Raw genomic sequence first — 26,097 nt, 5'->3', positions numbered from 1 at the left:
CTCGAACGGTGCAGAGCGAGGTGGCTGGACATGGACGGGAATTATAGCTAGAAGCGCAAGTCAGTCTAGTTGCCGGCAAACAAATAATGCCTGGCAATTCTTGGTAAACATACAACAGAGCCCAGGTTTCCGGCCGGTGACCAGAGTTCCCATCTCTACGCGCTGAGACAGGTCGTGGGGCGAAGACACCCACATCGTCTTGTTAGCGTTGCCATCGCAGGCGCCCTTGGGTAGCAGGGCATTCCTGGCCGGAGGGGATCCTTGGTCTCCTTCAAGACAACAAAATTCGTGTGTCTGTCTCTCTGCGCTGTGCTGTGCCGGACAACCAGCAGGTCTGGCTCGTGCGGGCTGGGAGGCCGGCGAGGGAAGACATGTGGGTTGAGAGAACGGGGAGAGGGAACGCGGCAACGTACGCACCCTTCTTGGCTGCCAATGCCTCACTCGTCCCATTCAGCGGGAATAGTACATGGGCACTGCGGACGCTTGGGGCAGCGAGAGCTCGCCGCTGCTTGGTATGTAGCTCAGCGCCGAGTAGGCTGAGCCCTGGTATCGTGCCACCCATCATGGGACCCGGGTGCGCCGTGGGCGGACAGGCAGGCTGGAAATCTGCCAAGTCTTGTACGCGATGCTGCGGATTTTCTTTGTCAGTGACGCTATCTGGGTTTCCAACAGTGGCTGTGGTGGTGTTGCCACATAGCTGGATTGGCGATGCTGCATCATGACTTTGGGGACGCATGACTGCATGGCGTTGTCGTCGGATGTTGTTGCATGGTGGTGCAACACCACTCTTTCTTTTTTTCCTTGTTCCATGGCGCACGTGTAGACATCACCCCTTCGGACCCTTCGGGCAGTTGGCACGCGCCGACAAAAGGGTTCGCACAGTTAGTCGGTTCCCTGTGTCGCGAGGAGGTAAGGGTCGACACGATTTGTTTTTGCCAACGCTCTCCTGTATTGCCTACTATTGTATAATAATATTCCCTTGGGTTTATGCCCGGCCAATAGGATTGCACAAAGATGCAAGGAGGTTCCAATCTGGGATGCAGGGTGCATAATAGCTCCGCTATGCATAAAAAGAACTAGGCGTGTATGCCACCTGGCGAGGGCAAACATTTCTCCCGCGCATGACTAAGAAACTATTCCCGGTCTACGAATTCGACTCGTCACTGTGGCTCGGCTTTTGCTGAATGGCCCAGATCTCTACCTGTCCACAGAGAGCCCTCTGACGTGACTCTGCCATCTCGTTCATCCGATGTTTGTTCAGTTTCTCAAGTGTCTAGTTGCTGCGGCATTGGTCGTGTGGGCCTTCGCCGTCGACTCAGATTTGACAAAATGCATCTTTTGCGTACCAGCGCATGAACCTTAGAATGGCGCCAAGAAGAGCAAGTTCCTGCTGACGGGGCATCCCATCCTCCATCTTTCTTAGTCTCCCGTCGCCAGCTCCCAGCCGATCGGTACGGGGACGTACGTGTACGTTGTGTCAACTTTTTGGGCGGGATTTGTGTGGGGGGCTGAGACATGCAGCACAAGCACAGATCGAGACGCCAGAACCATTCCGTGCGAATTGCCAACTCGTCCAATATGCTGCAAAATGCTCAAGAACTCGTTGCAATAAGCTGGGTGAAGCCGTTGTACTCTGACACTTTCACCTCCGGCCGAGCCGCCGCTGGTAACTTGTCGCTTGCTTTTCATCTTGCCAGCAACCCCAATGCAGGTCAGGAGACGGTTCACCACCAACATGCATAGCGTAGCAACGGGACGTTATTGATGAGTAAAGCATTTGCAGATAAAGACTACCTAGATGTAGTATGTGTATTCCTTCTCCACAGATATGTCACCCACATTTCCCTGCCAACTTCTCATCCTGTTGACTTTTGTAGGGAACTGCCGCGCCTCGTTTCAAGCCCTTCGAACAGAACCACATACCTATCTCTGGCGGTTTTTCCTTATTTTTTTTCGAGCTATCACGGTAAATCTCATAGGAGATCGGCCATCCCGTTGTGGCACCTCGGCTGGCCTTTCGCGGGGCCATGGATGGAATGAGACTCTGTCTCTGATATGTGGACTGTCCACATGTAACCATGGGCCTCGCCTGGATAAACAGTAAAAAATTTCAAGACGACAAAGAAAACATAGCGGTAACTCGAGCAACAGGGATTTTCTATGCTCAGTCATAGTTTCCTGGGTATCTGGTTCCTCCTTTGTTATGCACGAGGCCATCTGGGGGTCGAGGCTTTCGTCCAACAGGCGAGATATCACGTTGACGATCAGCACTGGACAAGTAGTAAACCATATATCCGGCTTTTTTTTTTTTTAGCTGCTGCACAGTGTAGGAGCTATGATACCCTAATGCAGGATGCAGATCTTTGTTTTATGCTTTTGTCAAAAGCTCACCATTTGTCAGACCTGCAGTGACTCTGCCGTGTTGCAAGACGCAAGATGCAAGACGCACGTTCGAAATGCATGTCCCTCACGCTTTGCGGCTCCCGGCTCGAGATAGGTTTCACGTCGGCCGGCGCCAACGTGAGAGTATCGCACGCGAGAGACTATCTAACGGAATCAACAACTCTAGTCCAAGATGCACATCCAAGAACCTTCCCCACTTCCCATACATCTCCCTGCAGTTAGATGCTATACGGCAGTTGATAAAAAAAAATTAACCCAAGTCGTAAGCTGTCAGCGGCAATCCCACACATGGGGCCGAATGAAAGCTGGAGATACTCGCCGGCGCACGCAGCTGCTTGTCTGAGATGTTTTGTTGGGGTGAAATTTCTTTCTTGCATTAGTTTAATATACATGTGTCAAAATGTAGCGCCTGCTCTGTGAATAAACGGTACGTGGAGTACTATAAATGTCAATCGCATCGAGTTTGTTGAGAATTTCGATAAGCGCAACAAAACAGCATGTCTTGTCTGTTCCGTATTCCGGGGTTGAGATTTGCAGTTTAGTAATTTAGTATTCTGTTTTTGTTTCTTCTTACCTCTTTTTTATTTTATTTATTTTTTTTTTTTAAAAAAAAAAGAGAGAGAGAGAGAGAGAGAGGAGAGAAAACAAGAAAAGAGGAAAGAAAAGGAAAACAAGAGCCACACACCGCAATCGTACAATCAAGTAGATGAGGCTGCAGTAACTCGTCCGCCTTGAATATCGACCTACCCTAGATCAAGTATATCACCAACGTCCAGTCCAAGGTGAGGCACCTCTGCGACTGGCAAGACTTATGGGGCAGAGACAAATTCTCATTAATTTCTTAGGAGGTTAAAGGGACAAGCGCTGTTAGGGGTTGCGAAAATAAGGAACGGGTGCTTTCAAGTCTTCACCAAGGTTGAAGCCCATCATCGCTCCTTCCTCGCACTTCCAATATTGTATGAGCATCGGGACTGCATTTATGGACAACCCCTTCCTTGTGTGCTGCATGATGGTATCTACCCGTCTCTTAGCAAAGAAATAATGCAAAGAGTGAATTCGAAAGTTTCCTGAGTATGACAATGCCGAGTGCTAGTTTGATCATATTGGAGCGAGCGCTCTGTCGCTCTTCGCATGAACCGGGAAAAACAAAATCAACGCCGACACAGGAGGGGAACAAAACACGCAGCAGGCCCAAACCCAACGACAACATCATCAAGCCTTGAGCCCAGGCCATCGCTGACAATGAATGGGCCAGGCATGAGATTAACTCGCACGATTCCAGAACGATAATTCATGCACGACGCCATTGGCCCCGCTGGAAATCAGTCCAACATCCCAGGGCCTACAGAGCATCTTTCGACAATATCGCTGAAGAAAGGCCTGTGAGAAGAGCCTCCACTCCCCAAGAATAATACCACAGCCGGGTCAGGGGCACATCAAACTCTGTTTGGAAGAGGCAAGACTCATGTGGAAGGCAGCGATCGCAGAGCCCGCTCACTTGGCACGCATAACAAGCTCAGTTGTTGTTGGTGGATATTTTGTGTTTGTGTGGGTAAGTGGTTGTGGAGATTGTCCGACTTGCTGGTTTTCCTTGTCATGGGCAAAGTCGGTCGGGTGATCGATCCATGATATTTATCGACATATGTACATAGGGCTAATCAAGCTGATAGGGAGCAAAGTAAAAGCAACGGCTCACAAGCTCTCATTCAACCAGAGGGTACGTACGACCGAACAAGTTCGAGCCAAATGGAGGCTTCACGTTACTACAACTATGTACATACGTACATGACGCAAACCGGGCATCCCCTTTTGGTTCTCTCATGTGCTCCATTGGCAACCGCGCTACTCCGTACGAAATTAGTACTTACTAACGGCAATGGTAGTAATAATAATAATACAACATCCCCGGGTCGTCAGCACGAGACGAGCAGAACCGTGCCCAGGGTCTTCTGTGCCCGACTTAGCCTGATGAGCCATCCGCGAAATCCACGAATTGCGTAACCGCCGGAATTGGTTCAATGAGCAGAGTGGGCGTGGGTAGTTGGCTAAATTGCTTGTTAATTGAGCCTCAACTCAATGCAGAAAGAAATTGCATGCTGGCCAAGAGACCTTCGCACAGAAGCGGTCTTTACAATACCAGCCACCTTTAAAGTTATTCGATACTCATGGAGGGATTCGGATACCCTTATATCAACAGAGGGCGGCACAAACGCCGGAGCAACAATACCATAATTACTTGCCCTACCTGATTTGGGCAAGGCCATGGAACGCGCAACAGACAATTCAATCCAATTTGAGGCTTGCAGGAATCCAACGCGCTGTATTTCTCCACGTTGTACTGGGGGGTACATTGTTGTATGCAAGTGTTCCCGCCCCGCCCGTACCGGTAGGGATTGCAAGCAGAAGCCTGAGAATCAAACTTACCACAGACGCGATTAAGCGCGAATACGATTTCTGGAGTTTTGGTACTTCTTGTGCTAAGTCTCCTTGAATCAAAGTCCAACAACTCTTTATACTGTATTACAACAATTTATTATTATTGTCCGGTCGAATGCCATTGGGACGGAAGAGACTGTTCAACATTGTACAAGGCCGAGTCCACATGGATATGGATTCCCGTGTTCCACCTTTTCGCTACTAGTGTCAGTCAGCCCCTGGCGAGGCGGGATTTTTCTGCATGCCAAGTCCAAAGAGGACTGGGCCCGACCATTTGCTTTGGTGAAGGAAGTCAGAGCGGAGCATTCGGGTGGTCGAGGCCATATCCTTGACACTATCAGGCAGGGGTAGCAACAGACCAAGCTACACACGCGCGGCACCACGCCGCCTCACGACGCATGGTGACGGAGTCAGGACCTTGCTATCTGAAGTCGACCATTTCGGCGATTGCCGGATTTGCACTGGTAACTGCCAAAATTTCTTCCCTTACTCTTCAACGCCCCCTGGTCCTCCTGCCAAAGCGGCTCCAGCCCCTCAGCCCCGATCGCCGAGAGTGTTCATGGCCATCTCGACAAATGTGAATGGTGTGAATTTTCACTATCCTGCACACATCTCCTTGAAGGTTCTGAATTGACGATTGATACAAGTACAATGTGCTTCGTTCGTGACACGCAGGCATTGCCGGCAAAGAGGACTTTTGGAGTATCTTATCCTGAGCAGGTTGTTGGTAGGTATGCAACAAATGTCAAGCCTCTCCCCCACTCATTGTGTCTTCGGCCTTGTACATGCATATATACAACATAGTACGCTTGCTATACCAAGGTATTATTACATGGAGGTAAGATTATGTACACGTATTGTACATATTACAGCCTCGTTCCATGAGTCGGACTGTCCTCCGCAACAATGCAAGGCCGCACGGAATGCTTAGCTGTGGCATTCGTGCCTTGCAGACGTGTAAAATGGACAACCAAACTGGCTGGGACGGTATAATTCAATGGCTCCGAGGCCCTGGCTAGGGTTAGTTGCATTGGTGTGGTCCATTATACCTGAGTTAACGGGTTGATCCAATGGCCGACGATACGCCACCACACTTACGCACGGGACTAAGCCTGTTCCTGAATATCACAGAACGTTATGGTGCCTTTCATGTCAGCCCTAGTTGGTGCTGCCTTGCCCAATCCTCGCTTATGGCACTCGTGAAGACCATGATGATTGGAGAAATGAGTGTGTATCCCATGCACATTGCACTCCCTCCCCCACCTCTTCATACTAGTTGATCCACGGAATGTTTGGCGATGGATCTCCTTGGGATTGCTCCAAAGGATGAGCCTCATCACATCGAACCCAGCCGCTATGCCGGCTGGCCCAGAGTGGAAGTGCCCGAGTCCACACCGTCAGTTGCCTCCACGGCTTGGGGGATGAATGGAAGCAGACAAAATGGAGCGGCCGCCTCGTCTCTTGTGACTCGACTCTTGTTTCTCGCTCTCAACTCTGTCTCTTGTCAGTCCCAGAGAACGGCTCGGTACTTGGCCGTCTTGCAAGCAATTTGTTTGCGTCCTTTCCTTGATCTCAGTATCATTACACTCCTTACTAGGCTTCGGCCACATTACAATCTTTCTTTAGTTAGGATAACAAGTCATCGTCATGTCTTTGTCATTAGGTCTTGATGTTAGCGGTGCAGCCCCAGCTTTGAACGCCTACTGGGTATGTAAGACATTTTCCTCTTGTCTCACTCACAGCAAAACGTGCTAATGCCTGCATATTTTCTTATAGGGTCAAACTGGTGGTCGTTTCCTGCGTGATATTTGCGACTCTGGTGTCAACTACGCCACTGTTTCTTTCATCAACAACTCGCCCGAGAACGGCGATGGTTACCCCGGGAGCAACTTCGGTGCCAACTGCGCCGGAGAGGTCTACACCAATACGGACGGCAAGAAAACCAAGTTGCTCAGTGCTTGCAGCTTCATCCAGAGAGACATCCCTTACTGCCAGTCCAAGGGCGTCAAGGTCTTGCTGGCCATTGGCGGCGCCCATATTCCAGGAACAAGTGAATACGCTGTGTCTTCTGTGGATAAGGGCGTCGAATTCGCCGAGTTCTTGTATAATGCCTTCGGCCCTTACAAGAGCAGCTGGAAGGGTCCCCGACCCTTCGATAGCGCTACCGAGCACGTTTCCGTCGATGGTTTCGATCTGGACTTGGAGGACAGGACACCCAAATTCAGTAAGACTTTCTTTCACCAATACTACATCTTCTTTTGCCCCCTTTGACAGAAAAAAAGAATCCTAACATGAACACGATAGGCAACAAGCCCTATATTGCCATGGTCGACTGGTGGCGTCAGCAGAGCCACAAAATGTTCATCACTGCCGCCCCTGAGTGTGTCATGTTTGGAAACCAGAACGACGAATTGATCAAGAATGCCGAGTTTGACGCCCTCTTCATCCAGTTCTACAACAACCCCGTGTGTGATGCTATCCCCAACAACACCCCTGGTGACAAATTCTCGTATGATGAGTGGGTTGCAAAGATTGCCACGGGCAAGAGCAAGGAGGCCAAGCTGTTTATCGGCCTGCCCGCCTCAACTGATTCTGCTGGTTCCGGCTACATCGATCCCGAGGCCATGAAGAACCTTGTTTGCAAATATCACAACCACAAGAACTTTGGCGGTGTCTCTCTCTGGGATGCCACGCGGGCCATGAACAACGAGGACGCTGAGGGCAAGTCTTTCTTGCAGAGTGCCGCCGAGGCCGTCCAGTATGTATGCGGGGAGCCTCCCAAGACGACCTCTTCCGCGCCTACATCGACCAAGATTACTTCTACAACCAGCAGCACCACGGTCAAGACGTCTTCCACTTCTTCTGAGAAGCCCACGACCAGCAATACTGCCTCTGAGAAGTCTGCAACCACCAGCACTTCTTCTGCTAGCTCTTCCGCGAAGCTCACGACTTCTAGCATCCAGACCGGTAATGTCACAACAAGCTCTATCTCGTCTGGCAAGCCTACCTCAAGCTCCGCCACCTCTGAGAAGCTAGATACCACCAGTGTTATCGCCACTGCTTCCGCTACCAAGTCTGCAATCACATCTAGTCTTCGTATGACTAGCTCTATTCACTGGTCCAACTCGACCGGTACCAGGACTGTCCAGACTACGAGCAAGCCTGTTGCTATCACTACGAGCAAGCCTGTTGCCATCACTACGAGCAAGCCTGTCTCCATGACCACGAGCACCGTATACACCACCTCCGTCCACACCGTGACCGAATGCCCTCCTACCGTCACTGACTGCCCTGTCGGCCACGTCACGACTGAGATTATCGCTCTCTACACCACAGTATGCCCTGTCACGGAGACTGCTCAGCCTCCCAAGCCTACGACCACTAAGGCTGCTGATATGACCACCAGCACCGTGTACACCACCAAGACTTATACCATCACTGAATGCCCCCCTACGGTGACAGACTGTCCTGTCGGCCATGTCACCACCAAGGTCATCCCCTTGTACACTACCGTCTGCCCCGTCTCGGAGACTGCTCAGCCTCCCAAGCCTACGACCACTAAGGTTCCTGTCATGACCACTAGCACTGTGTATACCACCAAGACTTACACTATCACCAAGTGCCCTCCTACTGTGACGGATTGCCCCGTCGGCCAGGTCACCACAGAGGTTATCCCCGCGTACACTACTGTCTGCCCTGTTAAGGAGACCGAAACTGGCAATGTTCCCAAGCCTACGGGCCCTGCTCCCTCGTCCGCCGCCACCAAGACGACGGTTGTCAGCAAGACCGTCAAGGTCCAGCAGCCCAGCTCTCTCGCGACCTCTACCCGCTCTGCGGCCGTTGTTCCCCAGCCTTCTGGCAAGGGTTGCTCTGGTCCCAGCTGCCCTGGCGCCACCAACGCTCCCGGATCTGGCTGCACCGGCCCCGAGTGCCCTGGTGTCGCTATTCCCACCAACGCTTCCGGATCTGGCTGCACCGGCCCCGAGTGCCCTGGTGTCGCTATTCCCACCAACGCTTCCGGATCTGGCTGCACCGGCCCCGAGTGCCCTGGTGTCGCTATTCCCACCAACGCTTCCGGATCTGGCTGCACCGGCCCCGAGTGCCCTGGTGTCGCTATTCCCACCAACAGCTGGACCAACAAGCACAGCTCTGGATGCACTGGCCCTCAGTGTTCGGGTGTTGCCATTCCTACCAACGCCTGGACTAGCTCCTCCGTCGGCCCTTCTGCTGTCCCCAGCTCCCCCGTGACCGCCGGTGCTTCTACCCTGGCTCTCGGCCTGACTGGTCTCGTCGCCATCGTTGCCGCTCAGGTTCTGGCCCTGTAAGTTGAGGGAATGTCTGTAGACGGGATAGTTCTTTCTTCTAGATGTGCATAGTTGGTGTTGCAATTTATATTTTCTTACGGACTGAGCGACTCGTGGACTCTTTTTCTCAATGTCATTCTTAATGGACCACTTCTGATTTTCATTTTCTCTCTTTAAATGACTTATGGGCCGGCTTTATATGTAGCATCTATAAATATTATGCTAGTCATTCACATGTATGAAAGCCTGGGGACTCATGCAAAGTCGTGTACAAGACCTGGGTGGTGATGCACTCATCTTAGGCGTTATCGAGCTTTGGCAAACATTCAAAAACGTGATGCGGTCATTTCTTGCGAGCCATGTCCTTTATGCTTTTTGGCTAAACGACTTATGTCGACGGGTTGGGAGGTAGCAGTCGATTTGCGCAGCTGCGTTTCCCAGATCGACACCGTTACTTCATGACCGTCAAGTCTGGTCGTATGGAATTCCCTGTTGTTGAATCCCGAGAAACAGAAGCCTGTTCGTGTGCCTTGCCGTGCGCTATTGCCCCAATCGTTTTCGTCGAGGTAGCTGGGCCGTCCCGGCACCTGCTGGAGACTGGTAGTCCCATACTGGGGACGAATTTTAAGCCCTAGGGATACTCGACTGCGGCCAAGTTGGCAACTTGAAAAGGGATACAAGACAGCTACAGCCCGGTAGATGTCGTGGTTGTGGCGGCGTCGTCGTCATCATCGTCTGAGTAATAAAAAGACGGGGCCGGACATGTGTCGCCGAGAAGCAAAGTGCCGGTGCATTCTTTCATGGCTTTGAGGCCTTTTGTTACGGAATGGAAAGAAGGGAATTGAATTGAAAACACCGAGGTGGGCGGGCAGGTTCACGGAGGGATAGACATTGCGATGATGGCCTTTTGTGGTGTTGTTTGACACACGTGCTTGGACAAAGCATGTGGTCTGGAGGAGCTGGACGGTTGCATGGTGAAAGCCACGGCCGGCCCTGTTGTTTATCTCCCCAGACCCCTGCAATGCCTGGTTGGCTGCCTCTCGGCCCCGACAACGTCATGTCTTGGACAGAATATGTTCCCCACCTCTGAGTAGCCTCGAGCGCTCCAAAGAAACCGTCCCTGTTTTTTGTGCCGCCGACGTGATTGGGGTTGCAACGGCCATTGCGTCCATGCCGCTCCCCTTGCAGTCTTCCTTTTGCCTACGGGAGCACACAGATGCAGGACAGTCGGTGCCTTGGCCCTTGGATTACAATTTGAAACTCTCCTATTAAATTCTATTCCGATTCGCACTTGAGCGAGCCATCTTGCGGCAACAGCCTTTCCAGGACCCGTCGACGGCCCCCTCTCTGTCTCCTCCCCTCCTCGGCCGCCCCTCGTCCGCAGCTCCTTCCCTCTCAAGGTGGCAGTGCCTTGGGCTGTGGTGGCTTGTTGACGTCGCTTTCTCATCATCACCGCCAACACCATCACCATCACCATCACCACTTACGCTGCCATGTCGGAAGCGGGAGACAGGTAAGCCCATACCCGAGTCAATTTTCAATGCAATTTGTTTTTTGCCTGCGTTTGCCAGCATCTCAATTTTACTATATTACTCCCACTTCTCCAAAGATCGGCCTGCATTGCGACATCTCCTGATGCTTGCTTCGGCTTGGCCGTCTCGCCCCTTTAGCTCCTCCCCACCGCCAACACCCCTCCTACCTCTCTGCCTCTACCTCACTCCCATACAGTATTCTCCACAGCCAGCCAATCTACGCATTCTGGATTTCCGTGCTGACGCGCTCCTTCTATTTCGCCTTGAATAGCACGCACAAGCGATCCAAGTCCTCTGCGGCTTTTTCCCTGCTTCGTCGCAAAGAAACCCGCGAAGACGAGTCCGGCTCAGAAGACGGTCGGTCTGCCGCCGGGACAGCCTCGCCAAAATCCACCTCGAGACCTTCTGGCACCCCGTTGTCGCATCAGTCGGCCACCCGAGCACACAGTTCGAGACTTTCGACCGCATCCACCATGCTCAACAGAATACCGTCTGCACAGTCGCCCACCGCCGCAGCCAAGCCTGCGCCCATACCAGGCCAAGGTGCCAGCCTGGAGCAGTCTGTCCGCAAGTTCAGGGTCGTGGAAGCCCTGAGAAGTGGCGATACAGCCTCCATCTCCAAGGCGATTCGCGAGACGGCCGACAATGCACCCCGACCCAGCACTTCCTCGGTCGCAACCGTCAGCACCGGTCCCCTCGAAGACACCACTATTCTGCACCTCGCCATTCAGTGCGCCGAGTTCCCCGTCATCGAATATGTCCTGTCGGACAGTGCCGGTAGCGTTGATGTCAATGCCAGGGACAAAGACGGCAACACACCGCTGCATATCGCTGCCATCCAGGGCCGGACGCCTGTTGTGAAGCTCTTGTTGGACCAAAAGGACATCAATGACGCAGTCGTCAACCACCACGGAAAGCTGCCGCTCGACTTGGCCAGAAATCCTGAAATCTTTCAAATCCTCCAACTATCGCGTTCTCTATTCACCGAGGCCAAGGTGAAGCAGGTACAAGAGCTGATTGCTCATGGCGACTACGATACCCTGGCGCAGGTGCTTGAGGAGCCTCGCCTGAAGACCGTGGTGGACATCAACGGCCCCGAGTTTGCTTCGGAACCAGTTACTGTGCAAACAGGTGGAACCTTGCTTCATGAGGCAGCACGAAAGAAAAACACCCAACTGATCCAGGTTCTCCTGCTTCATGGTGGTGACCCTTTCCGCCGTGATCGCAAGGGAAAACTGCCGCAGTCCATCACTCATGACGACAATGTCAAGGCTATTCTGAAAAAGTCCCCTGCAGCCGTTGCAGCTCAGAGAGGTATTCAAGAGAAGGCCGTTCTTGGCCAAGCAGCATCACAAGGCGCGGGCGGCGCGGCCGCAACTGACTTGATGGCTGGGCGCGAGGCCCGAGAAATGAAGGGGTATTTGAAAAAATGGACCAATTACCGCAAGGGCTATCAGTTGAGATGGTTTGTGCTTGAGGATGGGGTGCTCAGCTACTACAAGCACCAAGACGATGCTGGTTCCGCATGCCGAGGTGCAATCAACATGAAGATTGCCAAGTTGAATATGAGTGCTGACGAGAAGACCAAGTTCGAGATTATTGGCAAATCATCTGTCAAATATACTCTCAAGGCGAACCACGAGGTCGAAGCCAAGCGCTGGTTCTGGGCACTCAACAACTCTGTCCAGTGGACCAAGGATCAGGCAAAGGAGGAAGAAAAGCAGGCAGCCCGCAGCGCAGAGCTCCTCAAAATCGCCAAGGCTGAGCAGAGCTCACTTTCACTTCATGAGGTACCCAGTGAGAATGCTAGCCTGTCGGATCTACAACGCAGCACTTCACAACTGCCAAGCCGGACCACGTCGAATAATAGGATGACGCCTTCAAAGGCTGACTTGACACGAGCAAGCACCATTGGCAGTCTGGACGATGATGAATTTGCAGATGCAGCCACCGATGGTGACGTCTCTCGCATACAGGGCAACGGAGGTCCAGTCATACCAGGCGAAATTGACGACGACGACGATTTTGGTGATGACAGGAGCGTGCGCGATGCGCCACAAGCGACCAAGGATGCACTCAACATCACAGCCCAGTCCGCAAAGATCCAGCTGGAAACCATGTCTGGAGTTCACACGGCCCTTATGGCACAGCTCACTCAAAGCCCTGCCACACCGCTGTCTGACACAAATGTAACTCAGGCGCTGTCTACCTATGATGCGGCGATCCGCAGCTTGACAGGGCTTCTTGGTGATATGCTCCGAATTTCCAAGGACAGAGACGCTTACTGGCAGTACCGTCTAGATCGCGAGGCAAACCTGCGCCGCATGTGGGAAGACAGTATGCAGCAGGTTGCTCGCGAACACGAAGAACTTGAGGCACGGATGGGCGAGGCGGAGGAGAAGCGTCGCCTGACCAAGAAGGCCCTTCGTGAGGTCATGGAAGCCGGCGGTGTTTCCGGTGTTGGCACACCCACAACCGAAGCTCTGCAGGAAGAAGTGGAAGCAGCCGCGAAATCTCCTACTAGAAGTCTTGGACGCAGACCGACTGCTTTGGACCAACTGGGTGAGCTGTCAGAAAGCGAATCTGGCGACGAAGAGGAATTCTTTGATGCAGTAGACGCCGGCGAAGTTGAAGTCGCTGCAATGCCACAGGGGGAGACTGTCCAGTCTCAGAAGGATGTGATTGTCTCCGGTATTGATATTAGCTCTTCATTTAAGGGTTACGAGAACGGTATCCGACACAGACTCAAAATGGATGCCGATGATCGCCCCAAGATTTCACTTTGGGTGAGTAAGCGTGATTCCGTTGCCCACTGACGATCGCGAAAAACTAACAAATAGTTTACAGGGCATCCTGAAGTCCATGATTGGAAAGGACATGACCAAGATGACTTTGCCTGTATCCTTCAACGAACCCACATCTCTGCTTTATCGCTGCGGTGAAGACATGGAGTATGCTGACCTGCTGGACTTGGCTGCGGAGCGCGCCGACTCAATTGAACGCTTAATATACGTTGCTGCTTTTGCTGCCAGCGAGTATGCATCAACAATCGGGCGTGTTGCCAAGCCATTCAACCCGTTGCTCGGCGAGACATTCGAATACGTGAGACCAGACAAGAACTACCGCTTCTTTATCGAGCAAGTTAGCCACCATCCTCCTGTTGGTGCCGCATGGGCCGAATCGCCAAACTGGGAATACTGGGGCGAATCTGCCGTAAAATCCAAGTTTTATGGCAAATCCTTTGACATCAACCCTCTCGGCACATGGTTCCTGAAGTTGAGACCCACTGCCGGTGGAAAGGAGGAGCTCTACACGTGGAAGAAGGTCACCTCGTCGGTCATTGGCATCATCACCGGCAACCCGACGGTAGACAATTACGGCCCGATGGAAATCAAGAATTGGACGACTGGGGAGGTGGCCATCCTCGATTTCAAGGCTCGCGGGTGGAAGGCGTCGAGCGCGTATCTGATTTCTGGCAAAGTTCTGGATGCAGATGGCAATGTCCGCGTTAGTCTGGGCGGACGTTGGAACTCGAAGCTGTACGCTCGCTTAACGCCTGGGTATGAGGCGTCTATTGACGAATTGAAGGACTCCGGCCCTCTGCACAAGGGCGCCATGAATGATCCAACCCGAGCGTACTTGATCTGGGAGGCCAACCCGAGGCCTGCTGGTATTCCATTCAACTTGACGCCTTTCGTACTGACATTTAACCACATCGACGACAAGCTCAGGCCATGGATAGCACCGACCGACTCTCGTCTTCGCCCCGATCAGCGTGCCATGGAGGACGGCGAGTACGACTTTGCCGCTACAGAGAAGAATCGACTCGAAGAGGCACAGCGAGCGCGCCGCAGAATACGTGAGTCCAAGGGCGAGGAGTTTGTACCGGCGTGGTTCAGCAAGGAAACATGCGAGATCACTGGGGAGTCATATTGGAAGTTCAACGGCAAGTACTGGCAGCAACGCGAAAAGGCCGGACCTGACGGAGACCCAAATGCGTGGGCAGGGCTGGAGCCAGTTTTTGAGGACGCAAATCAATAGACAGGGGCAAGACTTTTACACGATTGCATGAGTTTGCTGCTTTTTTGCAGTGGTTTGCGGTTTTGGTAGCGAAGAGGGCCACGGGGCTAAGAGTATGGGGACCAATCTATCCATTCGCTTGGGACGGCAGTGCAAAGCTGGACTTGATCCGTTTAATACACAAAGACATATTGTGTCGTCTCTCGATTTTGCTTCTGAATCGTATTGAACGGTGGGTGAGACTGATTGCGGTGGTGATGTGATGTATGACAATGATGAAGCACCATAGCATGAATAGGATCCGTGTATAGGCAATAATAGGGGATATTCAATTATATCACAAGGCACCTGCAGTTGGGTGTCATGAGTGTTGGGTAACCCATCCTGCTGCTGCCACTGTGTAAGACCATCATGTTTTTGGTGATTTTATTCCCGGGCGCATCCTTGGTACTGGGTCATGTACTCCGTACGGAGTAATGCAGTGCTATGCTGCCCCACTTTATTGCAAAGAAATTGCACGGACGGTAATTGGCCTGACGGGAGAGCTGGGGCGTCGCATCCCATGTTCCTGGGTGAGGGAAGGGAAGGCACACAACTTTAATCCTAGTCTCCAAACATGTTGGAGGTTGCGGGTTAGCCGAGGCTCGGACGTGGGACGTGGCCGAATGGGGACATTGCTCCTGCACCAGTGACGCGCCTTCCTGGAGATTTCAATTCTTAATTCCTGCATCCGCTTCTCGAACGTCACTTCTCTCGGTTTGCTTCACTCCCAACGAGCGACTTTGTTTGGCCATTGCGTGCTGCGCGTTTTTGCCTCGGCTGGCCGTGTGTACGGACTCGGAGCGGTTGAGCCAGTTTTACCCCGGAGCCGTATTCCAGCGGCTTATATCCCCACATAAGCGGGAGGGCATTCACCCACGGTTGCATTGGGGAAATACTAGCTGAGCTGCTGCCAACTCTTCTTTTCGGGGTCTACGCTACAGGGAAGAAGCAAGAATACCATGGCTCCCGAGGAACGGTCAACGCTGTTGAGGCCGCCGCCTGCGGATCCGAACAAGGCCCCGATCGAAAACGTCTTGGAGGTGACCGAGGTTGGAGTCTTGGGGCCCGTACGTGTTCCCCCCCCTTGGCTTCGCTTGTGCTCCGTATCCCCTCTTGGAATGATCTGTTGACCCAAACGCCAGGACATCTTCACAAACACCCGCAGGGCCTGGGTGCCTCCCGGCGCAAGAGGCGTCTACGGCGGAACCGTCATTGCGCAATGCCTTGCCTCGGCGCAAAAGACGGTGCCCGACGACTTCTACCCTCACTCGTGCCACTGCTACTTCATCTTGGCAGGGTCCGGGAGCATCCCTATCCTCTTCCACGTGGAACGGGTCCGTGACGGCCGCTCGTTCGCCACGCGCACCGTCCAGGCACGCCAGCGAGGGCGCTGCATCTTCACGACGACGATTAGCTTCGTCCGCGAAGACGCGGGCGGCGAAAGGACGGTCCGCCACGCCGTCCCGATGCCGGACGAGGCCAAGGCCCCTCCGCCTCTGGACTGGCAAGAGGAGCCGGAATGGGCCAGGGGCGGGCCCTTCCAGAACTACCGCATGCCTGCTGTGCGCGGCGCGGACCCGACGGCGCGGCCGGACGAGCAGAGGTGCCAGCAGTGGATGCGGTGCCGTGGCAAGATCTCAGAGGCCGGTGGCCGCCAGGCACATTTGAACGCGTTGGCGTACGTCTCGGACAGCACCTTTATCGGCACCGTCGGGCGCGTCCACCGCCTCTGGAGACTGCCCTTTAAGCCGGAAGACTATGACGGCATGGCGGAGGAGTATCAGCCGCACGTCAAGGAGCTGGCCGAGTTTGAGGGCCTCGGATCAACCGTCGAGGAGTGGAAGACGCGCCCCAAGCTGGGCATGATGGTGAGCCTGGACCACAGCATTTACTTCCACGAGCCCGGGCGCGTCAAGGTGGACGAGTGGATGTTTGCCGACATGGAGAGCCCCTGGTCCGGCGACGGGCGCGGCTTCGTGACGCAGCGTATATTTGCAAAGGACGGGACATTGCTGGCGACCTGTGTGCAAGAGGCAAGTCCGCGTCGTGCTCTGAGAGATGTGAATGAAGCTAACCTGCTCGTAGGGCGTTGTGCGACTGGCTCCGGACGAGCCCGACAAGAGCAAGTTGTAAACCAGGCCAGGAATGACGGCACGGTCAAGTGAGGCATGTCGATGTACTTTGCTAGGGCCACGATGTGTAGTTTGTATAGTCCCCCTCCGAGTCCACAAGTTGGATGTCACTGTTGCACTACATAGAATACAAGGCGAATTAGAGCGCGTCACACGTCTACCGGAACGCTGTCCGTTGTGAGCGGTGCATGGTCGAGGCCCAGGTAGAAGCTGTCGTGTACACTTATTCGGCTGGGTCTACTTTTCGTCCGGTGAATGCGGACTAGTACTCCAGACACAGCATTCCCCGTCCCCTGCACGCCGGGATGACATGTGCAGTGCTCAGGCAAGTCCGTAACGCGCAGCAGCGCAAACCAGAGTCTCTGGCTCAGTCCTCCGTGGCTACATCTGAAATGAAATGCAGGTTATAGTATCGTAATGCCAATGTCGCAAATGAATCCTCTGTACAAGACCCTGATGCCTACGAAATATTGATTGAGTTCAAGCCTCTTGGGCTGCCGCCGATAAGACAGTTAACCGTCTGGTGCTTTCATTTAATTACCCCTGCCGGGGGCCGCAGCCATAACTCAATTCAGCTGTAATAACATCAATTCAATATTGAGTCCCTGGCATCAAAGGTTCCTGGTTCTCCCAAGGCCAGAGGACCCAAGAGCTCTACTATTTACAAGGAGTCAAAAGAGCCCTGTGCCCTGGTCCCGTAGCAATGGCCCTCGTACTCATAAACCAACTCAATAACTTGTATGTGCCAACTTGCTTTACTCTTCGACTACTAGTTTAATTCATGTATGTCTCCTTGCGAAATGATGCCATCTACTTTGCAGGTTATATCGCACCGTAGTGCCAAAATCGTAACTAGACTCTTTACCCTATTCGTTAAATTGCAATGTAAGCTGTACTCTCTTAATGCCAGTTGCCCAACTCAAGCCTCTCCATGGCAACCTGCCCATCCGAAAGCTATTCCGTCCAACATCTTCTCACACAGAGGACAAGAGGGGACAGTCGACGGTAGATGTACGGCCTATAAAGTATACACTACTACTGATTGTACTACATTATACTACTGGGCGCGATATTCAGCTACCCTTCTAGGTATATTCTGCCTCCCGCTGTAGGTTATGAAATCAAGTCATGATGAGTTTGTCGACAACGCCAGCTACAAAATGACGTGTGCTCCAATGAGGGTATCCGAAATGACCATTCTCTAAATGGCAATATGAATCAGCGCCATGTCGTTGCCCCAAACCCTACGTGTCATACGCATGAATGCATGTACCAAATGCAAAACATAAATCATTACAAGGTTCAAAAATTCCCCCATTTACAACAAGGCTGAGAAGACGACAGCCACGCCCAGGAGGAGAGTAGCGGCAACGGAGGAGGAGGGAGCAAGGCGGCCAGAGGCACTGGCCTTCTCTCCCGGGCCAGGCGCTGGTCATGTGTTAGTATCGACATGGACGTTGGGCCGAGCGTTTGCGGGGGATACGAACCGTCGGAGCCCTGGACGTTGGGGAAGGACTTGGCATCCTTTTGTATCTCGACCACGTTGGAGCCGGTGGCGTTGGGGTTGGACTGGGCCAGGCCGATCTGCTGGTTGGCCATGTCGTAGGCGACGTAGGCGGAGCGCAAGAAGGTGTCGCCCAGGAGGTAGAACTGGTCGTCGCGGACGCCAAACGCCGACGAGCCCCCCAGGCCAAAGAGACATGCGCGGGTCCAGCTCCTGAAGCCAGAGGGCGCGTCGTTGCTCTTGAGGATCTGCTGCAGCTCGTCGGGGAGGCTGTCGATGGCCATGTCGGCAATGGGGACCTTGATTGTCTTGTTGTCAAACTCGAAGCTGATGAGGATGCCGTCGCCCTTGCTGCCTTTCCAGGCACAGTCGATCATGGGGGGCGCGGCCTGGCCCTGGATCTGGACCACGATGACGCCGAACTTGTCCTGGATGGGCTTGACGAGGGAATCGGGTATCAGAGAGATGGTGGAGCCCGAGTCCAGGATGCCGACTGACTGGGGAGCGACGGAGGGGACCTTGACGCCCGTGGCCGAGACGGACTTGATGGCCACGGCATACGAGGTGACGTTGGTGTCCTCGGCGTTGGGCATGGGCTTGATGGGGAGAGTCGCCAGGCTGCCGAGAAACTTGGCAGAGTCGATGCCGCCAAAGAGGATGGTGCCGGATGTGGCATCGAGGTCGTTCTGCACGCCGTGTTAGCAAAGCCGAGGCCATCTGCGGGCAAGCAGCTGTGGCAAACGCACCAAGTACAAACTGAAGCTTGGATGGGCAATGACGCCCTCGCTGACCATGTTGTCGATGATGGTAGGGTACTTGTTGGGCGTGGCGACGTTGATGCTGAAGCCCAGGCCCATTATGCCTGTGGGGCGGGTGGACGAGATGGCGAGGCCCAGCTGCTGGTTGGCGATTTCATGGCCCCCAATGGTGACGGTGTCGTTGAAGTAATCGCCCGTGATGCGCCGCTGGTCGAGGTAGGTGATGTTGAAGCCGCCTTGGTCGACGAGCGTGTACGTCTTGCTGTCTCGGGGGTTGACTGGCCACCAATGTTAGCCTTCTTGCGCAGGCTTGATGGGCACACCAAAAATAAAATAACCACAATGTCGAACACGGCGGTTCATACATGCTCATTCCTGGGCGGACGTACAAGTGGTGGTGCAATAGCCCGCCTCCGACTGCGCCGTGGCGCTCCTGCAGTACCGCGTCTGGGGCGAGTTCATCCAGGTATCGCTGCTGCCCGTGTCGAGCTGGAAAGTAAGATTCTGGCCCGGCGTGCCGATGGCAAAGTTGGCATAGTAGCCGGCGGCGGTGATGTTATTCAGGGCCGTCAGCTCAGCGGTCCCGTTGTCAGCGGCACGACGGGAAATGGCCCGGCCCAGCAACCGGTAGTGCTCCTCGCTGGGGCCTCGCCGTTCGAGAGGAACCGAGAGCGTGCCCGCGGAAACTGTTGCAACGGCGCCCAGCACAAGCGCCACGTGGTGGAGTGAGGGCATCGTGAAGTCAATTCGTCTCTCTGGCAGGCCGGGGGAGAGGTGGTGCTTAGCTCGCAGGCGCAGAAACGACACCAGCTCCCCAAACCGCTGGGCCGCGACGCATATAAGTATGTATCAACCCCCAGGCGGCCCGGTGAAGCAGCCGCATGATGCGGCTGATGAATAAATAGATTACGTAGCTCAGCCCCCGCCCCAGGAGCACCTAGTACTCCGTACTGGGCAGTGGCGACCGATCCATGCCTCGCGGAAATAAATGCTACATACAACAATGGCCCAGTCTACTGCAGACCCAAAAAAAGAGCTGAGCCACGCAGATCTGCATGTCATGGGTAGTCGTCATCGCGCTCGCTTACGGGCGGAGCACTAGCCACAACACCGCTGTGGCCACCAGCTGTCAGCTGTCGGGTGGACAATGGCGGCCAATAGACGGCGCAAATGGGGTGGCTGTGGCACGCTGTCCAAATGCAAGGCGTTTGCGTTTCCGTGCAAATAAAGAATGAATTCAATAAATGGAAAAGGACGAGGCGCTTTGAACAAACTTCCTCCCTTTCACGTCATCCCAGCTGCCGCGGGTCCGGGCCTGGGCTCCATCCTGTGGAGGCAAAAAGTGGCAGCGGCCCCATGCAACTGGGGATGCACAGCCCTACCACCTGCCTTCCTTGTGCCTTTACGGAGTCCTCCGTGCTACACTGTATTCCGTAGTAGTACTTAATTAATGCGGCTTACCTGCATCGAGTAGCCGCCGATTTGCCCGCCTAGGAACTCCCCGACCTGGGTTCCAGGGTGATGACTCAATGCTCATCTCCTGGCGGCTCGGCCGTTGCTCCATTCGGCGTTTTTTTCATTTTAATACTAGTATGTACGTACATAGTCAGCTTGAGCCTCAAAAGCGCCAGGAAGAGGATGCGGCCCGCTTTGGGCGGCTGACCATTCCACCTTGCCCGAAACAAGCAGCCGGGACAGATGGCAGCCATGTCTTGAATTCCCACAGACACCTGCTCCCTTCAGCCTCTAAACGCGGTGGGTGTGTGGCAGATGCTGTGAGAGACTTTTGGCCTTGTGGCCGAGAGATGCAAAGGAGACTGGAGGCAAATATACAAACCAGATCAAGGCATCGCACTCTACAACAAAAAAACATGCCACAGCTCACGCCAGTGCAAGCGAATGCTTCTCAATGGGCAAATATATTCTGCCAGACTGCGCCTGATTTTGCCACTTGTACACTATTGAACAATATCAGTTCATCTGATTATACCGCTCCCTCGCCTTATCCTGCACCGTAGTCAAATAATCCGAGTAAGAGCCCTTGGTCTTGCGTTCCGCCAACTCTGCCGCATCGCCCAAGTTACTCCCCTCGGCACCCAACCCTACGCCTTCTTGGTACGCATTCGTAGCGATCGCCTCTGTGCGGCCGTCGTTATTCGCCCCCAAGCCTACACCTGTTGTCCAGCCCATCTTGGCAAGCATTCCTGCTCCTTTGGATGCAGCCTTGACCGCGGGCTTCGGTTCCTCGGGTGGTTTCTTCGATTCAGTCTTGGGCTTGGGGGCCTGAGAGGGCCTGTTGGGCTGGTTGTAAATGTCGCGCCGTTCCTTGGCCCTGTCGCGATACTGGGTTACTTGGGCATCCTGTTTCTGGCGTTTGTCGCGCGTCGCGAGTCGCGGGAGGGCCGCCTTGACTTTCTCGCTGTCTTCCATGGCGGATCTGTGGTTCCGCGACTTTTCGTGAATGTTGACTTCGTCGATGGACTTGTACTTGCGCATGCAGATGAGGCACATGAGTCTTTCTCTGTCCATGTACGTCTCTTCTTTCGGGGTGGTGCTTTCCGGTGCGTGCTGTGGTGAGCTTGGTGGTGGGGTTGCCTGGGCAGTGGGCGATTTCGCGCGCGGCGATGGGTGTCTTGCGGATGTTGGGGGGGCCGAGGGAGCCCCGAGTTTTGCAGAGTTTGACAGTGAAATCTTGATCGGCGTCGATTTGGTGGTTGAGTCGGGTTGGCCGTTGGAGGCGTCGCCGCCTTCTTCGACGCCGCGGAGCTCGTCGTGTTTCCTCTGCCATACTGCCATTTGGCCTGCCATGGGGACCGACTTTTTGGCTGCGGACGCGGCTAGGCCCCCTTCTGCTTTGCGCTTCTTCTGCTTCTTGTCGCCCTGTTCCTCCTCGGTAGATTTGGCGGCGTTGAGGTTGACGTCGGCGGGTGCTTCGGATGTGACTACTAGTTGGCTTGGAAATACGTGCATGTCCCGATATCGTACTCGGAGGGAGGGGTTGAAGAGCGGATTAAACGACATGTGTTCGATATTCGGCGCGATTTCGCGCTCCTCGGGTAGAAATACGCCCATGTGTGTCGGAGCAACAGTAACAGCACAGCCGGCAACAGTAAACGAGCGAGACATGCGAAACTTTGTCACTGCCGCGGCTGCATCCTCAAGGGTCCAGAACTCGGCAAAGCCGTATTTAAAGCTCTCCCCCGAGGTCACCTCGCGTATGAGAAACACGCGGTGTAATGACCCCGGCTTCGCACCGTAGCGAGAGACATCGGCTCCTGGAGCGGTTGACTTTAACTTGGTTGGCCCGTTGGTCGAGCTTTTTGGTTCTTCTGACTTTTCGAGGAGTTTGAGGTCTTTCGCGAGCATGTCTTCTGTCACGAATGATGCCAACGGATACACCACCAATATTTGCGACACGGCTTCAGCACCGTCAGCGACATCGGCCGCACCTGTGAGGCTTTGTTCCCAGTTGTTCGCTTCGATACCAGTTAGCTTATGGGTCACGTCCGCCTAACGGATCGCTCATTCTTACCCGCTGGCTGAGTGCCGCATATTTTGCACCTTGTTCTCGTAGAAAAGTTCAAAAAGTCACACTAAAGAGGTCAGCCTATCTTTTCCCCGCATGTATTTGGACACAAAATACGCACTTGTGGGCAAATCCAGTCGGCGGCTCGGATCTGCCGGGTGTCACCGTCATCGCGATTGCGGGCATAGTGAACATATGCTTCAAACTTGCCGTCTGGTGCGTCATCAGTCGGATGCTGCAGTTCAATGCGGATTTTTGGGAAATGCTCTTCAACGAAAGCAGTGGCTTGATCCACGTCTTCAAACTGAACAAATGCTCGTCGGTTTCCTGCTCATGGTATGAGTCAAATGTCGGTCGGAAAAACCACCCGCCGCTGGACTGACCTCTTGAAGATGAAAGTCTCACGTCAATGGACGGAAATTCAGCCGCAATCGAGTTGGCAAGAAGGCTATCGCGAACCTATCAACCACCATCAGTTTCAGCTCGCCAGTATAAATTGCCCGCCGGCAACAGTCGCCCTCACACACCTCTGCAGACGATATACTATACGGCAGTCCCTCGAGGATTACCGTGTCTGTGGGTTTCCCAGCTTCTCGCGGCCTGCTCCGGGACCGACTTCTGTAATGTCTGCCGTAAGGGCTACGGGATCTCCCTCTACGACCATCATGGTGAGCATACTCGCCGCCGTCTCTGGGCTCGTCATCGTCATACCGTCCCCGCTGCCTGCCTTCATCACGGTTCCCATCGTCGTACATGTCCTCGTATGAATGACCCCGATCATCCAAATGTCTTGATCGATGACGGGGGCTCCGGTGTCGTCTTCTATACTCATCATCTGGGCCATCGTAGCGGTAATCATAATCCCTTTCGCCGCCCAGGTCTGGGTGATGCCGTTGTGGTGCCTTCTCCCGTTGGTCGTCGTAGAAGTTGTGCCTTGGAGGAGACCTGGAATAGTCTCGACGCCCCGTGGGTAAGTTAGCGAACAAAACTTGTCTAGTCTTAATACAAAAAGCTCCATGACAAGAGGCTTGAAGGCTGTATCAGTCTCCACACAAGGCGCGGATCATGTCTTTACCATGACGCGATCGGTAATGGTCGTCCTGCCGGTCTTGGCCCTCTCGGTCTCTGCCTCTGCCTCGCGAGGCTCCCATGTTGTCGGGGTCGTTTCGATGCCGCCCTCGGTCGGGGGATCGTCCGTGATAATCGTCGCGCATGACGGCGATGTGCATGATACTTGGCGCGAAGATGCAACAAGGGAGAAACAAAAATCAGCAACGAAGTGGTGGTGTCTGGTGTGGTGGATAGTAGCTTGGAACTAAGTTTCAAGGGTCCGATTGGTGTGTGTGACCCGTTGAAGATCTTAGTCATCCATCGACGTCAACAACCTACCCTGTTTGTTCACAACCTTCCGAAGCAACAGAGGGGATAGATTCTTTGTTGCTTGTTTTTGTTTCGACTTTCTGAAGATTTGGTTCAGAAAACGAATTTTGGAATGTTTTTCCCCTATTTCCTGGTTTAATACTTCACGGGGTAGTTTGGCAACATTCCCACACAGCTGGGCTCTAGCCGCCTTTATTCTCGGAGATCCCCGCTGCCCACTCCTGTTTACTCTTAGAATCGTCCCAGCCCAGACCACCATCGTAATGGCATCGCAAGACGAAGATGTATGGGAACTCTCATCGGAAGGCTGCTATGTTGCCCTAACAAGAGACCACCTTAACGTCCAAACCGTAATGGACCGCGTCCGCAGCCCAGCGGCCGGCGCCATAGTTCTCTTCGCGGGTATGCTCACTCAGCACCTTCACCACAAAAACTCACGGCCTGACCCTGATTCAGGAACAACAAGAGACAACTTTGCCGGCAAACCCGTCAAAGAACTCACATATACAGCGTATAACAAACTCGCCCTAAGGACGATGCTGGCTATTACCAAGGAATTAATAACCAAGCACGGCCTCAAGGGCATAGCTATGATCCACCGTCTGGGGACCGTACCCATCGGCGAAGAGAGCATCTTGATTGCGGTATCGTCGCCGCATAGACAAGCAGCGTGGCGGGCCGGGGAGGAAGCTTTGGAGGAGTGCAAGTCAAAGGTTGAGGTGTGGAAGAGGGAAGAGTTTGATGGCGAGGAGGGTGTCTGGAGGGCGAACAGAGACGGAGCGATGGGCGAGAAGGTGAAATCATGATCTACAATTTCCTTTTTCTGTATAAATGCCATGACTCCGTACTATATTGATGCTGTGCCACCTGAAATGCATTTTGTCGCCTCCTCGCCACCATTGCAAAGCACTCTTCACCCATAAACGCCGTCTTCATCATATGACGCATTTCGGCGTAATTCATCTTCTTGGCCCAAATAAGTCTATTCATGTTTCCTGTTACTTGGAGTACACTGGCGGCGGTTCTCTGAGAAACTCCATCGGACACGGGGGCGGGTCCGAGCCGCAACATCGGCCGTACATGACTGTAACATGTTAGCCAGCGAGAAAGATCGGGTTGTTTGCAAGAAATGAAGAACCAACCGATATGCCCGCCATAAGCATCCATAAATGTCACATCGACGCCTAAGCCCTGCACGTCGATATCCTCCGTCAAAGCCGAGGGGTACACGACAATGCCGTACTCGGCATGCAGGACTTTCCAAAACTCGAATGGCAGTCTGGATAGAATTAGCGCCCATCAAACCACAGCGGTGATAGCCAAGGGGGGAAATTGGGAAAAGAAGGCTCAACGTACTGGTATTGACCATGCTTGACGCAAGCATGCACAAATAAGCACACAGTCTCCAGAACCAGTATGCCACCCTTGGCAGCTTCTTCCAACTGGTCATTGCCCCAGTCATAGATTCGTTTTAAGCGCTCCTTGGAATAGAGCATGGCAATTGTCCAGCCTTTGGCGATCTTTTCAATGTCTCGTTCCGGGCACATGTTTGAGGTTTGGTCGCACGTGTATGCTTGTATGTTGAGGCACAAATCCGAGTCGAAAACTGAAAGCATGGAAACTATAGAGATTGAGGGAATAATAGAGGAAAATAAAGTAAAAGAGAGAAAAAATAGAGACAAGAAGAAGATATCGTCGCCAAACTGTCGATAAAGGTTCCCACGAGACCATGATGCTCTACCCATCAAGGTGCCCATGCGACGCCAAGTAGCGTCAGCGGCCCTTTGGCATTGGGAGGATCCGCTTGCAGGTCTTGCCCATTTTTCAAAGAGACTGCCTTTGTGCGTATCGATGGAGGGATGATGTGATGCATGGGGTGGTTTGTAATCCGCAGGTAGACAGGCACTCTTTTGACTTGGGATGCGATTGTTGGAACTTGGAAGTGGAGACAATTTGTCTCGAGTATATATAGAACAGGGTTAGGCGCACTCTTTAGTCTTGCTTATGCTCTCAACATACTCACCCGTGTAAATCATGTCAAAGGCCGGGAAGCCCTGGAC

The 26,097-nt window shown here is 53.5% G+C and overlaps 7 protein-coding genes across 7 annotated transcripts; 4 read left to right on the top strand and 3 right to left on the bottom strand.

The window, feature by feature from the left end:
• Positions 1-6,486: 6,486 nt before the first annotated feature.
• Positions 6,487-9,164, top strand: MAA_09091 (chitinase 18-18; the record flags this gene model as incomplete). The annotated part of the gene is made up of 3 exons (XM_007827089.2): positions 6,487-6,546; positions 6,616-7,063; positions 7,144-9,164. The coding sequence occupies 3 exons, from the start codon at positions 6,487-6,489 to the stop codon at positions 9,162-9,164; spliced, it is 2,529 nt and encodes an 842-aa protein (XP_007825280.2).
• A 1,472-nt stretch (positions 9,165-10,636) lies between these two features.
• On the top strand, positions 10,637-14,716 carry MAA_09090 (oxysterol-binding protein; the record flags this gene model as incomplete). The annotated part of the gene is made up of 3 exons (XM_007827088.1): positions 10,637-10,656; positions 10,872-13,461; positions 13,523-14,716. The coding sequence occupies 3 exons, from the start codon at positions 10,637-10,639 to the stop codon at positions 14,714-14,716; spliced, it is 3,804 nt and encodes a 1,267-aa protein (XP_007825279.1).
• A 980-nt stretch (positions 14,717-15,696) lies between these two features.
• Positions 15,697-16,902, top strand: MAA_09089 (Acyl-CoA thioesterase; the record flags this gene model as incomplete). The annotated part of the gene is made up of 2 exons (XM_007827087.1): positions 15,697-15,804; positions 15,880-16,902. 2 exons carry the CDS (start codon positions 15,697-15,699, stop codon positions 16,900-16,902), a joined length of 1,131 nt encoding a protein of 376 aa, XP_007825278.1.
• A 1,285-nt stretch (positions 16,903-18,187) lies between these two features.
• MAA_09088 (Peptidase aspartic, active site protein) lies at positions 18,188-19,866 on the bottom strand (the record flags this gene model as incomplete). The annotated part of the gene is made up of 4 exons (XM_007827086.1): positions 18,188-18,297; positions 18,357-19,059; positions 19,120-19,409; positions 19,521-19,866. 4 exons carry the CDS (start codon positions 19,864-19,866, stop codon positions 18,188-18,190), a joined length of 1,449 nt encoding a protein of 482 aa, XP_007825277.1.
• Positions 19,867-21,102: 1,236 nt separating this feature from the next.
• On the bottom strand, positions 21,103-23,871 carry MAA_09087 (D111/G-patch; the record flags this gene model as incomplete). The annotated part of the gene is made up of 6 exons (XM_007827085.2): positions 21,103-22,607; positions 22,664-22,724; positions 22,779-22,984; positions 23,041-23,116; positions 23,185-23,602; positions 23,711-23,871. The coding sequence occupies 6 exons, from the start codon at positions 23,869-23,871 to the stop codon at positions 21,103-21,105; spliced, it is 2,427 nt and encodes an 808-aa protein (XP_007825276.2).
• Positions 23,872-24,300: 429 nt separating this feature from the next.
• MAA_09086 (Molybdopterin biosynthesis MoaE) lies at positions 24,301-24,843 on the top strand (the record flags this gene model as incomplete). The annotated part of the gene is made up of 1 exon (XM_007827084.1): positions 24,301-24,843. One exon carries the CDS (start codon positions 24,301-24,303, stop codon positions 24,841-24,843), a length of 543 nt encoding a protein of 180 aa, XP_007825275.1.
• A 192-nt stretch (positions 24,844-25,035) lies between these two features.
• On the bottom strand, positions 25,036-25,584 carry MAA_09085 (uncharacterized protein; the record flags this gene model as incomplete). Its single annotated transcript, XM_007827083.1, has 3 exons — positions 25,036-25,121; positions 25,180-25,316; positions 25,394-25,584. 3 exons carry the CDS (start codon positions 25,582-25,584, stop codon positions 25,036-25,038), a joined length of 414 nt encoding a protein of 137 aa, XP_007825274.1.
• Positions 25,585-26,097: the final 513 nt, after the last annotated feature.

This window comes from Metarhizium robertsii (genome assembly GCF_000187425.2).
Source record: "Metarhizium robertsii ARSEF 23 chromosome Unknown MAA_Scf_7, whole genome shotgun sequence".
In the NCBI taxonomy this organism is placed as follows: domain Eukaryota; kingdom Fungi; phylum Ascomycota; class Sordariomycetes; order Hypocreales; family Clavicipitaceae; genus Metarhizium; species Metarhizium robertsii.
Note: the sequence above shows the minus strand (reverse complement) of the source record. Positions and strands in the feature narration are given on the sequence as shown.